The sequence below is a fragment of the Oncorhynchus gorbuscha genome, linkage group LG07 (assembly GCF_021184085.1).
Source record: "Oncorhynchus gorbuscha isolate QuinsamMale2020 ecotype Even-year linkage group LG07, OgorEven_v1.0, whole genome shotgun sequence".
NCBI lineage: Eukaryota > Metazoa > Chordata > Actinopteri > Salmoniformes > Salmonidae > Oncorhynchus > Oncorhynchus gorbuscha.
In genome coordinates this window covers 16,437,193-16,456,119 of record NC_060179.1, presented here as the reverse complement: position 1 = coordinate 16,456,119, position 18,927 = coordinate 16,437,193, and the positions used below count along the sequence as shown (strand labels likewise).

General features: G+C 41.5%; 1 protein-coding gene across 5 annotated transcripts in view; it reads left to right on the top strand.

Annotated features, from left to right (window-relative positions):
* The window catches only part of LOC124039547 (phospholipid-transporting ATPase IB-like), a 105,806-nt gene extending 92,185 nt beyond the window's left edge, over positions 1–13,621 (top strand). For all 5 annotated transcript variants that reach the window (XM_046355638.1, XM_046355635.1, XM_046355634.1 and 2 more), the window contains 3 exons: positions 1,524–1,628; positions 6,216–6,310; positions 12,522–13,621. In XM_046355638.1, the coding sequence (XP_046211594.1) occupies positions 1,524–1,628; positions 6,216–6,310; positions 12,522–12,616 (295 nt within the window). In that variant the 3' untranslated portion in view covers positions 12,617–13,621. The remainder of the gene's footprint in view (positions 1–1,523; positions 1,629–6,215; positions 6,311–12,521) is intronic.
* The last annotated feature ends 5,306 nt before the right edge of the window (positions 13,622–18,927 follow it).

Sequence of the window (18,927 nt, the reverse complement as noted above, 5' to 3'; positions counted from 1 at the left end):
CACCTGTCTATATATGGTCCCACAGTTGACAGTGCACATCAGAGCAAAAACCAAGCCATGAGGTCGAAGGAATTGTCCGTAGAGCTCTGAGACAGGATTGTGTCGAGGCACAGATCTGGTGAAGGGTTCCAAAATATTTGTAAAGCATTGAAGGTCCCCAAGAACACAGTGGCCTCCATCATTTTTAAATGGAACCAGTTTTGAACCACCAAGACTATTTCTACAGCTGGCCACCCTGCCAAACTGAGCAATCAGGGGAGAAGGGCCTTGGTCAGGGAGGTCCAGAGTTCCTCTGTGGAGATGGGAGAACCTTCCAGAAGGACAACCATCTCTGCGGCATTCCACCAATCAGGTCTTTATGGTACAGTGGCCAGACGGAAGCCACTCTTCAGTAAAAGGCACATGACAGCCCGCTTGGAGTTTGCCAAAAGGCACCTAAAGGACTCTCAGACCATGAAAAACAAGCTACACTGGTCTGATGAAACCAAGATTGAACTCTTTGGCCTGAATGCCAAGAGTCACGTCTGGAGGAAACCTGGCACCATCCCTAACGTGAAGCATGGTGGTGGCAGCATCATGTTGTGGGGATGTTTTTCAGTGGCAGGGACCGGGAGACTAGTCAGGATCGAGGGAAAGATGAACGGAGCAAAGTACAGAGAGATCCTTGATGAAAGCCTGCTCCAGAGTGCTCAGGACCTCAGACTGGGGCAAAGGTACACCTTCCAACAGGACAACAACCCAGAGCCAGGACTTGAACCCAATCTAACATCTCTGGAGAGGCCATAAAATAGCTGTGCAGTGATGCTCCCCATCCAACCTGACAGAGCTTGAGAGGATCTGCAGAGAAGAATGTGAGAAACTCCCCAAATACAGATGTGCCAAGCTTGTAGAGTCATACACAAGAAGACTCGAGGCTGTAATTGCTGCCAAAGGTGCTTCGACAAAGTACTGAGTAAAGGGTCTGAATACTTATGTAAATGTGATATTTTTATACATTTGCAAAAATAATGGGTTATTGTGTGTAGATTGATGAAAAAAATGGTTTTAATCCATTTTAGAATAAGGCTGTAACGTAACAAAATGTGTGAAAAGTTAAGGGGTCTGAATGCACTGTATGTACCACCCAAAGCAATACACAGACATTCTAAAACACACACGTGCATATTATATAAACATTTTTTTTAAAGTCACATTTCAATAAATACTCCTACATGTATGTGGAAAACACAGTCCCTCCAGGATTTTGCAATTTAGTGAACGCAGATTATTTTTTCAAAATCAACCATTCCCCTCAAGGACTAGCGAAACTGACCAATCGTCTAATTATTAGTCACTTAAAACTGTCTGATCACCACACTACATAAAGAGGACTTTTAACCAACCACCATCACTATTACTGCATAAAATGGTTCAATCAGAAATGCTGCAGCAAAATCGAGCCTTTTTGTCCGCAGATTTCACCACAGAAACAGTGAAATCCTGGTGGGGGTAATAAGCAATAGAACCCTATGAATGTGTTGTAGGGGTCGTCGCACTGTGAAGAAGTCTCTTCTGGAAGAGGTCCAGGAACTGGAGGCCAGGGCTGTTGACCCGGGGGCCGCCGTGCTCCGAGACGCCAGCGGACGCAGGTCAGACACACGCACACACTGCATCATGGGATCACAGTTGGGAGGCCGCAGACAGGAGCTCTACAGAATTGACTGTGACATAGTTAATATCATCTTCATGCCATATCAGAGATTATGATAATTCCTTAGACTGAGGGGAAACACCCTTCAAAGATTTTGTTACGAGTCTATAAGATTAATGTGCGTGTTTATTTTGATTTATGTCCTAGTGTTTATATGACTGTTTGTATGAGAGAAGAACAGTGCTGTAACCATGGCACTCTAACCTCTTGGTAACCTCTTGGTAACCTCTTGGTAACCTCTTGGTAACCTCTTGGTAACCTCTTGGTAACCTCTTGGTAACCTCTTGGTAACCTCTTGGTAACCTGGTTGACCCATCCACAGGGCCAAAGCTGAGATCCCCTAGTCCCACAGCTCGGGGCACAGACGCTCACATACACACACGCACACATACATACACACATACATACATACATACATACATACATACATACATACATACATACATACATACATACATACATACATACATACATACATACATACATACATACATACATACATACATACATACACACACACACACACACACACACACACACACACACACACACACACACACACACACACACACACACACACACACACACACACACACACACACACACACACACACACACACACACACACACACACAGGTAGCACCTTGGCTTGGTTTGACCTGTCTCACTGTGTGACCTCTGACCTGTGTGTGGAGTGATCCCTTCTTCCCCTCGTCTCTCTCACTCACCCACCTCAGTACTCATGTCTCATGTTTTTCTTTTCTTTCTCCGTCTATTTTTGTATCCCTCCATTTGATTCTCTGGAGTCAGGAAGTGGACAGGTTTCCACTGCTGTAAGGACTGTGTGTGTGGACTGGGTGTACTGTAGCTTCTGTGGTTGTGTGTTAGAGAGAGCCGTTTGTGTTAGTTTGTATTGTGTGTTTATAGTCATATCTGTCATAAGAGAAGGAGTAGAACAGCTCAGGGTGGAAAACGTCAGAACATTGGAGGTATTAGGTTGAGAAGTGGAGTGGGAGATGGAAGACTGGGGTTTGGCCATTTGAGGGACTGTTATGTGGGATATTGGCTGGGAATGGGGCTCTTTGGTGGGCTATGGGCAGGAACAATAGTCCTCAATCATCCAGTGATACGGCTAGGCTAACAATCCCGTCCAGAGCAGAGAACTGGCTTTGCCAGAGCTGGCGCAGGGAGATGCTCAGGGACAGGGAGGGGAGGCAGGGCGTTGTTTTTGGACAGGGGATGCACACAGCCTTCCCTAGCCCTGAGGTGAGGGCTTTTCCCTGGGCTTAACCTGCTCCCAAACATGGGTAGGAACCAGGAGGGGCCCCAGCAACGACCATGGATAACACTGAGGAGGAGTTTCAGAGAGGAACAGAGGAGAAACGCAAACATCTGTATTTGTATTTCATAACGGGAGAGGGTTGGGATGAGGATGGGGGTGGGAAAGGTAGAGGACCAAAGTTTCTCTGGGGAAGTATTTAAATGTGGCGCATCCTTGGACTGTTTGAAGTCTCAATGCCCTTCCAGACAGCGACAGTACAGGGGCCGACATGCAGCAGGATTCAGTCATAGTTTAAATATGTGCTATTTCTATGTTTATTTATTCATGTGTTCGTCTATCCATTCATTCTTCAATCATTCACCTTATTATTCATCTAGCAGACCTCATTTTCTTTGCCGAATGATACGGTTGCAAAACTTTATTTCAGGCTTTGCCAAACACGCCGGTTCTAGGTTCCCTGTGGTACCGTAAGGAGCGGGTCCCAGCTGCTTGCTCAGAAGTGTGACCTTGGGGAGGATCTGTGGATCAAATCAGGGCCCATGTCCAGTTCTTGGAAAACCCCCCTCATGTGATGATATAAGGCCTTATTGGCTGCCTGATCTAGAGAAGTAACCTGCCGTGTTCCACAGCGGAATCAGACATCCTGTAAAGCATTCTATTAGGAGGAAACGAGGAAACAATCTGGGGAGCATCCTGTGAAGCATTCTATTAGGAGGAAACAATCTGGGGAGCATCCTGTAAAGCATTCTATTAGGAGGAAACAATCTGGGGAGCATCCTGTGAAGCATTCTATTAGGAGGAAACAATCTGGGGAGCATCCTGTGAAGCATTCTATTAGGAGGAAACAATCTGGGGAGCATCCTGTAAAGCATTCTATTAGGAGGAAACAATCTGGGGAGCATCCTGTAAAGCATTCTATTAGGAGGAAACAATCTGGGGAGCATCCTGTAAAGCATTATATTAGGAGGAAACAATCTGGGGAGCATCCTGTAAAGAAATCTGGGGAGCATCCTGTAAAGCAATCTGGGGAGCATCCTGTAAAGCAATCTGGGGAGCATCCTGTAAAGCAATCTGGGGAGCATCCTGTAAAGCAATCTGGGGAGCATCCTGTAAAGCATTCTATTAGGAGGAAACAATCCGGGAGCATCCTGTAAAGCACTCTATTAGGAGGAAACAATCTGGGGAGCATCCTGTAAAGCATTCTATTAGGAGGAAACAATCTGGGGAGCATCCTGTAAAGCATTCTATTAGGAGGAAACAATCTGTTCCATTTGGATACAGACTGTTGTCAGAATGTTTTGCGTTGCCATTAGTGATGAGGAGGAGGAAGATGGGTAGGAGGTAGATTGAGAGAGAGGAAGGCTGGGGGAGTGTGTGTGTGTGTGTGTGTGTGTGTGTGTGTGTGTGTGTGTGTGTGTGTGTGTGTGTGTGTGTGTGTGTGTGTGTGTGTGTGTGTGTGTGTGTGTGTGTGTGTGTGTGTGTGTGTGTGTGTGTGTGTGTGTGTGAGAGAGAGAGTTTGCATGTGAGCGAGAATGCATGCGGTGTGTGTTAACAAGGGCAGGAATGGGGCTGGTTATTTTGGTCATTGGGGTAGAGGAGCCATGATGGTGTGTTGTCTGGAAAAATAGTGTCAGTCATATAATGAGATGTGATTGGATGAACTGAATGTCAATCTGCTCTTCAGTACCAGCCAAGACATATGCCTAGACCAGTGGGGGGGGAAAGTATGGCCCCCCTCTTCCCCTTTTTCTCCCCAATTTCATGGTATCCAATTAGTAGTTACAGTCTTGTCCCATCTCTGCATCTCCCATACGGACTCGGGAGAGGTGAAGGTCGAGAGCCGAGTGTCCTCCAAAGCACGACCCAGCCAAGCCGCACTGCTTCTTGACACACTGCCCGCGTAACCCGTAAGCCAGCAGCACCAATGTGTCGGCGGAAACACCGTGTACCTGGCGACCGTGTCAGCGTGCACTGCGCCCGGCCCGCCACAGGAGTTGCTAGAGCGCGATGGGACAAGGAAATCTTGACCTGCCAAACCCTCCTCTAACCCGGACGATGCTGGGCCAATTGTGCACCGTCTCGGCCAGCTGTGACACAGCCTGGGATCGAACCCGGGTCTGTAGTGACGCCTTAGATGACTGCGCCACTCGGGAGGCCCCTGAAAATTGATTTTAACAAACAATTGGTCCCCCAAAAATGTGGCCATCTGTTGAATTTCAAAATCCCAATATGGCCCTCGAGCCAAAAAGTTTGCCCACCCCTGGCCTAGACTCTACCCTATCAGGTATGACTCTGGTAGTCACATCAAAAAGTAGACTTATCTTTGGGTCAGGTCTAGGCAAGGGTGGATGCCAGACTGACTTCTTTAACCCTAATAGAACTAGATCATCTATTCTCACTTCTCTCTTTCCTTCAAGACCACATATCTGAAGGTCTGAATGGTCTTAGCAATATGGTGGAAACAGATTCAGTCTTTTCACCTATGTGTCCATAAAGGAAAGGAGATGAGGAAATCATAGCCTGGTCCCAGATTTGTTTGTGGTCTTGCAAGTGCCAACTCCCTTGCTGTCATTGGCATGACAATTAGTGGCAAAGAGTTGGCATGATAGCACAAACAGGCTGACATAGGAGCTACACTGGGGTAGTCAAACAGGCTGACATAGGAGCTACACTGGGGTAGTCAAACAGGCTGACATAGGAGCTACACTGGGGTAGTCAAACAGGCTGATATAGGAGCTACACTGGGGTAGTCAAACAGGCTGACATAGGAGCTACACTGGGGTAGTCAAACAGAATGACATAGGAGCTACACTGGGGTAGTCAAACAGGCTGACATAGGAGCTACACTGGGGTATCGGGAACACAGTAGTTTTTTTCCCTGCTACACTGGACAAGTAACCTTTGGCCAGCAGAGCAGAGCGCGTGCCATGTTATCCAGTGTTCCAGTGTTCTGGGACGTGAGCGTTATGTTGAACCTGAGCTGCTTATGACCAGGTTTCATTTAATGAGTATGAGCATCTCACACTGTACGTCTAGTGTAGCAAGTCAGTGACATTCAGGAAATTAAAGCTTCTAAAAGTATTAGGTCACAATTAGTCTCCTGAGTAGAACTTCCACCTGTCCTGTTGGTCGTGTTAACCTGTCAGTAACAGAGTCTCCTGGGTGATTGGTGCTGTGACCGGTCACTGAGTGTCTGTGTGTTCTGTGATTGGTGGACTGACCTGTCTGTCTTCTCCCCTCCAGTCTGAACGAGCGTGCCCACCTGTTGACCCGGGTCTTTAGGAAAACACCGTCCAATGTGGGGTGCAAAAACTCTGTGCAGCAGAGCAACGTGTCCCGTGAGTATCCCTGTCCTTCCCCTGTCCCGGCCTCGGCTACTTGTATTCATTCCCTGTATACAGTTAATACACTTTTTTGTAGGTAATATAATATACTGTCTAGGTAATATACTGTCTAGGTAATATACTGTCTAGGTAATATACTGTCTTGGTAATATACTGTCTAGGTAATATAATATACTGTCTAGGTAATATACTGTCTTGGTAATATAATATACTGTCTAGGTAATATAATATACTGTCTAGGTCATATAATATACTGTCTAGGTAATATAATATACTGTCTAGGTCATATAATATACTGTCTAGGTCATATAATATACTGTCTAGGTCATATAATATACTGTCTAGGTCATATAATATACTGTCTAGGTCATATAATATACTGTCTAGGTCATATACTGTCTAGGTCATATAATATACTGTCTAGGTCATATAATATACTGTCTAGGTAATATACTGTCTAGGTAATATAATATACTGTCTAGGTAATATACTGTCTAGGTAATATAATATACTGTCTAGGTAATATAATATACTGTCTAGGTCATATAATATACTGTCTAGGTCATATAATATACTGTCTAGGTAATATACTGTCTAGGTAATATAATATACTGTCTAGGTAATATAATATACTGTCTAGGTAATATACTGTCTAGGTAATATAATATACTGTCTAGGTCATATAATATACTGTCTAGGTCATATAATATACTGTCTAGGTAATATAATATACTGTCTAGGTAATATAATATACTGTCTAGGTAATATACTGTCTAGGTAATATAATATACTGTCTAGGTAATATAATATACTGTCTAGGTAATATACTGTCTAGGTAATATAATATACTGTCTAGGTCATATAATATACTGTCTAGGTCATATAATATACTGTCTAGGTAATATAATATACTGTCTAGGTAATATAATATACTGTCTAGGTAATATACTGTCTAGGTAATATACTGTCTAGGTAATATAATATACTGTCTAGGTAATACAATATACTGTCTAGGTAATATAATATACTGTCTAGGTAATATAATATACTGTCTAGGTAATATAATATACTGTCTCTGTAATATAATATACTGTCTAGGTAATATAATATACTGTCTAGGTCATATAATATACTGTCTAGGTCATATAATATACTGTCTAGGTCATATAATATACTGTCTAGGTCATATAGTATACTGTCTAGGTCATATAATATACTGTGTAGGTCATATAATATACTGTCTAGGTCATATAATATACTGTCTAGGTCATATAATATACTGTCTAGGTCATATAATATACTGTCTAGGTCATATACTGTCTAGGTAATATACTGTCTAGGTCATATAATATACTGTCTAGGTCATATAATATACTGTCTAGGTCATATAATATACTGTCTAGGTCATATAATATACTGTCTAGGTCATATAATATACTGTCTAGGTCATATAATATACTGTCTAGGTCATATAATATACTGTCTAGGTCATATAATATACTGTCTAGGTCATATAATATACTGTCTAGGTCATATAATATACTGTCTAGGTAATATAATATACTGTCTAGGTCATATAATATACTGTCTAGGTAATATAATATACTGTCTAGGTAATATAATATACTGTCTAGGTAATATAATATACTGTCTAGGTCATATAATATACTGTCTAGGTCATATAATATACTGTCTAGGTCATATAATATACTGTCTAGGTCATATAATATACTGTCTAGGTCATATAATATACTGTCTAGGTCATATAATATACTGTCTAGGTCATATAATATACTGTCTAGGTCATATAATATACTGTCTAGGTCATATAATATACTGTCTAGGTCATATAATATACTGTCTAGGTCATATAATATACTGTCTAGGTCATATAATATACTGTCTAGGTAATATACTGTCTAGGTAATATAATATACTGTCTAGGTAATATAATATACTGTCTAGGTAATATAATATACTGTCTAGGTAATATACTGTCTAGGTAATATAATATACTGTTTAGGTAATATACTGTCTAGGTAATATAATATACTGTCTAGGTAATATAATATACTGTCTCGGTAATATAATATACTGTCTCGGTAATATAATATACTGTCTAGGTAATATAATATACTGTCTAGGTCATATAATATACTGTCTAGGTCATATAATATACTGTCTAGGTCATATAATATACTGTCTAGGTCATATAATATACTGTCTAGGTCATATAATATACTGTCTAGGTCATATAATATACTGTCTAGGTAATATAATATACTGTCTAGGTAATATACTGTCTAGGTAATATAATATACTGTCTAGGTAATATACTGTCTAGGTAATATACTGTCTAGGTAATATAATATACTGTCTCGGTAATATAATATACTGTCTCGGTAATATAATATACTGTCTAGGTAATATAATATACTGTCTAGGTAATATAATATACTGTCTAGGTAATATAATATACTGTCTAGGTCATATAATATACTGTCTAGGTCATATAATATACTGTCTAGGTCATATAATATACTGTCTAGGTCATATAATATACTGTCTAGGTCATATAATATACTGTCTAGGTCATATAATATACTGTCTAGGTCATATAATATACTGTCTAGGTCATATAATATACTGTCTAGGTCATATAATATACTGTCTAGGTCATATAATATACTGTCTAGGTCATATAATATACTGTCTAGGTCATATAATATACTGTCTAGGTCATATAATATACTGTCTAGGTCATATAATATACTGTCTAGGTCATATAATATACTGTCTAGGTAATATAATATACTGTCTAGGTAATATACTGTCTAGGTAATATAATATACTGTCTAGGTAATATAATATACTGTCTAGGTAATATAATATACTGTCTAGGTAATATACTGTCTAGGTAATATACTGTCTAGGTAATATAATATACTGTCTAGGTAATATAATATACTGTCTCGGTAATATAATATACTGTCTCGGTAATATAATATACTGTCTAGGTCATATAATATACTGTCTAGGTAATATAATATACTGTCTAGGTCATATAATATACTGTCTAGGTCATATAATATACTGTCTAGGTCATATAATATACTGTCTAGGTCATATAATATACTGTCTAGGTCATATAATATACTGTCTAGGTCATATAATATACTGTCTAGGTCATAATATACTGTCTAGGTAATATAATATACTGTCTAGGTAATATAATATACTGTCTAGGTAATATAATATACTGTCTAGGTAATATACTGTCTAGGTAATATACTGTCTAGGTAATATAATATACTGTCTAGGTAATATAATATACTGTCTAGGTAATATAATATACTGTCTAGGTAATATACTGTCTAGGTAATATAATATACTGTCTAGGTAATATAATATACTGTCTAGGTAATATAATATACTGTCTCGGTAATATAATATACTGTCTCTGTAATATAATATACTGTCTAGGTAATATAATATACTGTCTAGGTAATATAATATACTGTCTAGGTCATATAATATACTGTCTAGGTCATATAATATACTGTCTAGGTCATATAATATACTGTCTAGGTCATATAATATACTGTCTAGGTCATATAATATACTGTCTAGGTCATATAATATACTGTCTAGGTCATATAATATACTGTCTAGGTCATATAATATACTGTCTAGGTCATATAATATACTGTCTAGGTCATATAATATACTGTCTAGGTCATATAATATACTGTCTAGGTCATATAATATACTGTCTAGGTCATATAATATACTGTCTAGGTCATATAATATACTGTCTAGGTCATATAATATACTGTCTAGGTCATATAATATACTGTCTAGGTCATATAATATACTGTCTAGGTCATATAATATACTGTCTAGGTCATATACTGTCTAGGTAATATACTGTCTAGGTAATATAATATACTGTCTAGGTAATATAATATACTGTCTAGGTAATATAATATACTGTCTAGGTAATATACTGTCTAGGTAATATAATATACTGTCTAGGTAATATAATATACTGTCTAGGTAATATAATATACTGTCTAGGTAATATAATATACTGTCTAGGTAATATAATAATATACTGTCTAGGTAATATAATAATATAATATACTGTCTAGGTAATATAATATACTGTCTCGGTAATATAATATACTGTCTCGGTAATATAATATACTGTCTAGGTAATATAATATACTGTCTAGGTAATATAATATACTGTCTAGGTCATATAATATACTGTCTAGGTCATATAATATACTGTCTAGGTCATATAATATACTGTCTAGGTCATATAATATACTGTCTAGGTCATATAATATACTGTCTAGGTCATATAATATACTGTCTAGGTCATATAATATACTGTCTAGGTCATATACTGTCTAGGTAATATAATATACTGTCTAGGTAATATACTGTCTAGGTAATATAATATACTGTCTAGGTAATATAATATACTGTCTAGGTAATATACTGTCTAGGTAATATAATATACTGTCTAGGTAATATAATATACTGTCTAGGTAATATACTGTCTAGGTAATATAATATACTGTCTAGGTAATATAATATACTGTCTAGGTAATATAATATACTGTCTAGGTAATATACTGTCTAGGTAATATACTGTCTAGGTAATATAATATACTGTCTAGGTAATATAATATACTGTCTCTGTAATATAATATACTGTCTCTGTAATATAATATACTGTCTAGGTAATATAATATACTGTCTAGGTAATATAATATACTGTCTAGGTCATATAATATACTGTCTAGGTCATATAATATACTGTCTAGGTCATATAATATACTGTCTAGGTCATATAATATACTGTCTAGGTCATATAATATACTGTCTAGGTCATATAATATACTGTCTAGGTCATATAATATACTGTCTAGGTCATAATATACTGTCTAGGTAATATAATATACTGTCTAGGTAATATAATATACTGTCTAGGTAATATAATATACTGTCTAGGTAATATACTGTCTAGGTAATATACTGTCTAGGTAATATACTGTCTAGGTAATATAATATACTGTCTAGGTAATATAATATACTGTCTAGGTAATATACTGTCTAGGTAATATACTGTCTAGGTAATATAATATACTGTCTAGGTAATATAATATACTGTCTAGGTAATATAATATACTGTCTAGGTAATATAATATACTGTCTAGGTAATATAATATACTGTCTAGGTCATATAATATACTGTCTAGGTCATATAATATACTGTCTAGGTCATATAATATACTGTCTAGGTCATATAATATACTGTCTAGGTCATATAATATACTGTCTAGGTCATATAATATACTGTCTAGGTCATATAATATACTGTCTAGGTCATATAATATACTGTCTAGGTCATATAATATACTGTCTAGGTCATATAATATACTGTCTAGGTCATATAATATACTGTCTAGGTCATATAATATACTGTCTAGGTAATATAATATACTGTCTAGGTAATATACTGTCTAGGTAATATACTGTCTAGGTAATATAATCTACTGTCTAGGTCATATAATATACTGTCTAGGTCATATAATATACTGTCTAGGTCATATAATATACTGTCTAGGTCATATAATATACTGTCTAGGTCATATAATATACTATTTAGGTAGGTGACAATACAGGTGTGTACTTACTTTATCTCTCTCCATATCTCTCTCGCTTTCTCTCCATATCTCTCTCTCCTCTCTCTCTCTCCCGCTCTCTCTCCATATCTCTCTCTCCTCTCTCTCTCTCCCGCTCTCTCTCCATATCTCTCTCTCCTCTCTCTCTCTCCCGCTCTCTCTCCATATCTCTCTCTCCTCTCTCTCTCTCCCTCTCTCTCTCTCGCTCTCTCTCCATATCTCTCTCTCCTCTCTCTCTCTCCCGCTCTCTCTCCATATCTCTCTCTCCTCTCTCTCTCTCCCGCTCTCTCTCCATATCTCTCTCTCCTCTCTCCTCTCTCGCTCTCTCTCCATATCTCTCTCGCTCTCTTTCCCTATCTCTCTCTCGCTTTCTCTCCATATCTCTCTCGCTTTCTCTCCATATCTCTCTCTCCTCTCTCGCCTTCTCTCTCTCACTCTTTCTTTCTCTCTCCTTCTCTCTCGGCCTCTCCTTCTCTCGCCATCTCTCTCTCCCCTCTCCATCTCTCTAGATGGCTATGCCTTCTCCCAGGAGGAACATGGGGTGGTGTCTCAGTCCCAGGTGTGTCGATCCTACGACACCACCCGCCAACGGCCCAGTGTCTAGCCCCCCCCGCCCAAGGCCCACCTGGCTACGGGGCTCTTGGCAACGGTTGCCCAGGCAACAGAGGAGACAGACTGATGCTAAGGGATCATCCCTGCTGTGGCCTTATTGGAACTTATACTGACTTTTACCTACGACCTTGACCCCTGGAGGCCGTTGCTCGGCATGGAACACTGACTAAAGGGAAGGGACCAGACCCGTCTGTACTGTCCAAACTGGTCTACGCTCTTGCTGACTCACATACACACACGCACACACACCCATAGAGCAGACACACAGGCACGAGTAATCACAACCACACAAACAGACATAATAAATCAACCACAGAGACTGTAATGTGTATCTAATTATAGCATGGACTGGGTTTAGTTTACACATCAGTGCGTCTTTGTCCGTGTGTATGTCTGCACTTGTCTGTGCTACTGTATGTATCTGTGTGTGTGTTTTTGCGTGTGTGTGTGTGTGTGGCTATACTCTCTCTCATCTCGCTCTCCTGAGCCGGTGTTTAGCTCATCCGTCATCGCCGTGACGATGGGCGATGGGGGAAGGAAGGAGGGGCACTTTGAAATAAAGACTGAACATATACTGGCCCAGGAGGAATTCCTATCTGAGAGCTGAAGAGAAGAGAGCCCCACTGCCAAAGATCACAGAGATGCCACTGAGGGGGAACCCCCACCCATACTGACTACTACTCTACAAGGACCTCCACCCATACTGACCACTACTCTACAAGGACCCCCACCCATACTGACCACTACTCTACAAGGACCCCCACCCATACTGACTACTACTCTACAAGGACCCCCACCCATACTGACTTCTACTCTACAAGGACCCCCACCCATACTGACTACTACTCTACAAGGACCCCCACCCATACTGACCACTACTCTACAAGGACCCCCACCCATACTGACCACTACTCTACAAGGACCCCCACCCATACTGACCACTACTCTACAAGGACCCCCACCCATACTGACCACTACTCTACAAGGACCCCCACCCATACTGACCACTACTCTACAAGGACCCCCACCCATACTGACCACTACTCTACAAGGACCCCCACCCATACTGACCACTACTCTACAAGGACCCCTACCCATACTGACCACTACTCTACAAGGACCCCCACCCATACTGACCACTACTCTACAAGGACCCCTACCCATACTGACCACTACTCTACAAGGACCCCTACCCATACTGACCAATACTCTACAAGGACCCCTACCCATACTGACCACTACTCTACAAGGACCCCTACCCATACTGACCAATACTCTACAAGGACCCCTACCCATACTGACTACTACTCTACAAGGACCCCTACCCATACTGACTACTACTCTACAAGGACCCCTACCCATACTGACCACTACTCTACAAGGACCCCTACCCATACTGACCACTACTCTACAAGGACCCCCACCCATACTGACCACTACTCTACAAGGACCCCCACCCATACTGACCACTACTCTACAAGGACCCCTACCCATACTGACCACTACTCTACAAGGACCCCCACCCATACTGACCAATACTCTACAAGGACCCCTACCCATACTGACTACTACTCTACAAGGACCCCTACCCATACTGACTACTACTCTACAAGGACCCCTACCCATACTGACCACTACTCTACAAGGACCCCCACCCATACTGACCACTACTCTACAAGGACCCCCACCCATACTGACCACTACTCTACAAGGACCCCCACCCATACTGACCACTACTCTACAAGGACCCCTACCCATACTGACCACTACTCTACAAGGACCCCTACCCATACTGACCACTACTCTACAAGGACCCCTACCCATACTGACCACTACTCTACAAGGACCCCTACCCATACTGACCACTACTCTACAAGGACCCCCACCCATACTGACCACTACTCTACAAGGACCCCCACCCATACTGACCACTACTCTACAAGGACCCCCACCCATACTGACCACTACTCTACAAGGACCACTACTCTACAAGGACCCCTACCCATACTGACCACTACTCTACAAGGACCCCCACCCATACTGACCACTACTCTACAAGGACCCCCACCCACACTGACTACTACTCTACAAGGACCCCCACCCACACTGACCACTACTCTACAAGGACCCCTACCCATACTGACCACTACTCTACAAGGACCCCTACCCATACTGACCACTACTCTACAAGGACCCCTACCCATACTGACCACTACTCTACAAGGACCCCCACCCATACTGACCACTACTCTACAAGGACCCCACCCATACTGACCACTACTCTACAAGGACCCCTACCCACACTGACCACTACTCTACAAGGACCCCTACCCATACTGACCACTACTCTACAAGGACCCCTACCCATACTGACCACTACTCTACAAGGACCCCCACCCATACTGACCACTACTCTACAAGGACCCCTACCCACACTGACCACTATTCTACAAGGATCCCCACTTCCCTCTCTGGCTCAGCGAACTCATATCTCTCCCCTCTCATCTGCGGGGCGTCTCCTCTACCTGCTTGGTTGAATGTGTTTTCTGTTGTATAGTGGCGCTCCTGTGATTCCTGCGAATCCTGGCTGTCTCCCCCAGGAGGTCAGGTCAGCAGCAGCCTAATTTGTAGCGGTTTGTTGGGTTCTCAATTCATCTATGGACTTCTTTTGTTGTTGAATAAATGGACTTGTCTTTCTCTTTTAATATCTGTGTTTCTGCTCCTTTATAGATAGACAATATAATAATATATATCTATCTCATACTGGACTATAGACTATATTAGCTTGAGGAAAAGGGGATACTCCATGATGAGAACTAGTAACAGGTGCTACATATACTTCACAGATGTTTAGGGTTGTGGTCAATTCCATTTCAACATCATCAATAAGCACTAAATTGGAGTCCACATAGTTAACATTCCAATAGATATTCTGCAGAATGTAGTTGGTTTCAACCCTATGTGTTGTGGTCTGTGTGAATGTGGTGTGTTTGTAAACTGTGTCAAGGACACTTCAGGGAAGGAATGCAAGGGTCAGGGAATTTTACTACATTTCAGATGGAATCATTAAATATAATCAATCCGTGATTGAAATGCTTCTTGACTTTTACTTACTAAACCTGAACTTTTGTTCTGCAGGATAGAGTAGGCAGTTTAGGTTTCTTGATCAATGAAAACATTATGACATGAGGGTAGGGTAAATAAAGTCCCAAGGTGATTGGAGGCTAAGAGCATGTTGAAGGAGAACGAGATGAACACTCAGAATAGTAAACCTTCAGCCAGTTTCACAGAGAGAGATGGAATGTGAACGAATATACATTATGAATGTAAGCTGTGGATGCTGTGCAAGCCAGTCACGTCCTGTTAGAACCACCATTAAACTCCTGTCCCTGATCAGTGGGAATAAGCATGGGGATGCCACACCCATCTTCTTGGATGTCTCCCAGTCTGCAGCCTGGCTCCAGCTTCAGCCTGACTCCAGCTTCAGCCTGCAGCCTGGCTCCAACTTCAGCCTGGCTCCAGCTTCAGCCTGGCTCCAGCTTCAGCCTGCAGCCTGGCTCCAACTTCAGCCTGCAGCCTGGCTTTAGATCCAATATGGAGAATCCATTTCTCCTCCCCAGCATGAGTAGTAGATCCATTTCACCTTCCTAAAATGACTCGCCCTCGGCCTTCTACTTTCTCTCCCCACTCAACTCCACTTCCCCCTCTAGTCCCTAAGTTTCCATAGAGATTTGCCAAGAATACACCTCCCGAGCACAGAGGAAATAGTTGGGGTTTAGGGACTGTAATTGTTGTGGTTTGTTAATATCACAGCGTTATGTGGCTGGTGATGGATGTGACCGGTATTTGTGTTGTCTACACTGGGTGGTACGGCTGTCTCTGTCTGTAATTAGTGTGTTTATAGGCATTAAGGTATGGTAACTAAGTATGATTTGTATGTTGTCTGTACGAACGGGAGAGTGTGAGAAAGGCCAAGAGTGTGAGGCAACGAGTGTGTAAAAGTGTGAGTGCTATATCTAGTGTGTATGTTGGCTACTCACTCCCCGAGACTGTTTTGTGGTTCGGCTCCTGCTGGCTGTCAGTTTTTACACTTGGGAATGTTGTTTCTGTAGTTCTAGTTCTCGCCTCGTCTCTAAGCGTGTTAAAATCTCACAGCTCCTGCCAGGACCGAGTCAGCCATGGTGCTAGTCTGATGGCTACAGACATGGCCTCTCTAACCTAACCATGGAACATGTGTTGTGTGAACTGGTGGTGGTGGTGGTGGGTAAATGGATGGTTTAAGAACAGACATGGCCTCTCTAACCTAACCATGGAACATGTGTTGTGTGAACTGGTGGTGGTGGTGGTGGTGGTGGTGGTGGTGGTGGTGGTGGTGGTGGTGGTGGTGGTGGTGGTGGTGGTGGTGGTGGTGGTGGGTAAATGGATGGTTTAAGAACAGACATGGCCTCTCTAACCTAACCATGGAACATGTGTTGTGTGAAGTGGTGGTGGTGGTGGTGGTGGTGGTGGTGGTGGTGGTGGTGGTGGTGGTGGTGGTGGTGGGTAAATGGATGGTTTAAGAACAGACATGGCCTAAATGACTGTGAGGTTAGCACTATATTTCCTTCCTTAAGCCAGGCAAAACCTCAGCAATGTGTGTTTTCCTTATTCTAGAAACGTGTTAAATGGTAGCAGTTGAACTTCAGGCAGAATGGACATATGACTCCATGAGAGTTTAGACTCTGTTTCATATTTATTTATTATAATTCTTATGAAAAATGGCACACGGAGCAGGTACACATTCAACCTCAGGATACACGTGCGCACGCACGCACGCACGCACATACACACACACACACACACACACACACACACACACACACACACACACACACACACACACACACACACACACACACACACACACACACACACACAGCTGATCATACAGACATTGTGCTTGAAATCCACGACACACGCAGTTAGATTAGTCTGCTTTGGGACATTTATGCACTTCTGCAATTTGATGAACTGGCACTTAGGGCTGAGTTGTGTGTACAGAACTGGCACACTGTGTACAGAACCAGTTCTAAAACAAGAGGGGTTCCAGAGTCCAAAAGGCCCCTTTGAGACCAGACACCCAATGTGACTGGCAGTTGTGACTTTGTAGGTATTTTTCTATCCCTGCTGAGGTGAAAAGAATGGACTCAAAATGTTGGAAATACCCTGAAACCTTCCAACAAAACTCCAGTCTACCTTCAGTTTGCACAGAGGGACACACACACACACGTCTTTCACAGGAGGGAGGCTTAGTGAAGGGGAACAGTTTGACTGCATTATTAACTCTGCAGTCTTCAGAAGGCTGCCGATCACAGCTACACAGGGAGGAAGCACGGCACTCCGGTTCAGTCTCACACCTCCTTTCACCTTTCGGGCACATTTATTTCCAAATCCTTGTGTGAGTGTTTGTGTATTTTCTTGTGTGTGTGTGTGTGTGTGTGTGTGTGTGTGTGTGTGTGTGTGTGTGTGTGTGTGTGTGTGTGTGTGTGTGTGTGTGTGTGTGTGTGTGTGTGTGTGTGTGTGTGTGTGTGTGTGTGTGTGTGTGTGTGTGTGTGTGGTGGTGGTGGGGGGGGGCGTCACAGTCTGTGTCCTGTGTTCACTTCATTGGACTTTAACCGGTCTGCAGGGAGAGAGGGACTGCTTTTCACATCCCACCACCTGCATTTCCCATTACACAGCACACATCCTCACACACATACACTCACAGTACCTCTGTTAACATAGAGCCATTCAGCACCACATATTGCTCACGCACACACAGCACATACTGTACATATAAAGAGTTTCATTCCAAAACGCTAACCATTTTCAGAAATGTTAGTAAATTAGCTTTTATTGTTCAAAGAAATGATGAATGAGAGTGCTGTGTTTTTTCACGATCTAACCATGGCATGGGCTTGTTCAATGACAGATTTATTTGTTTGAAATCTATTACTTAATAGTTTCATTTCAGAGAAACAAATAATCATGTTTTTTTTGTTGCAAAATGCTATATATCCACCTCACTCTGAGAGAAATAAGTAGTTTGTTTTTACACAGTCACATATTACAAAAAAACTGTAGAAATTATACACTTGTGACATCAATATAAAAAAATACAAAATAAATCAATACGGTAATATGACATCTGTATGTAAAACTTTGACATTTGAGTCATTTAGCTGATGCTCTTATCCAGAGCAACTTACATTTAGTGCATTCATCTTAAGATAGCTAGGTGACACAACCACATTAGCCAAATAAACAGTACACCAACATTCCATT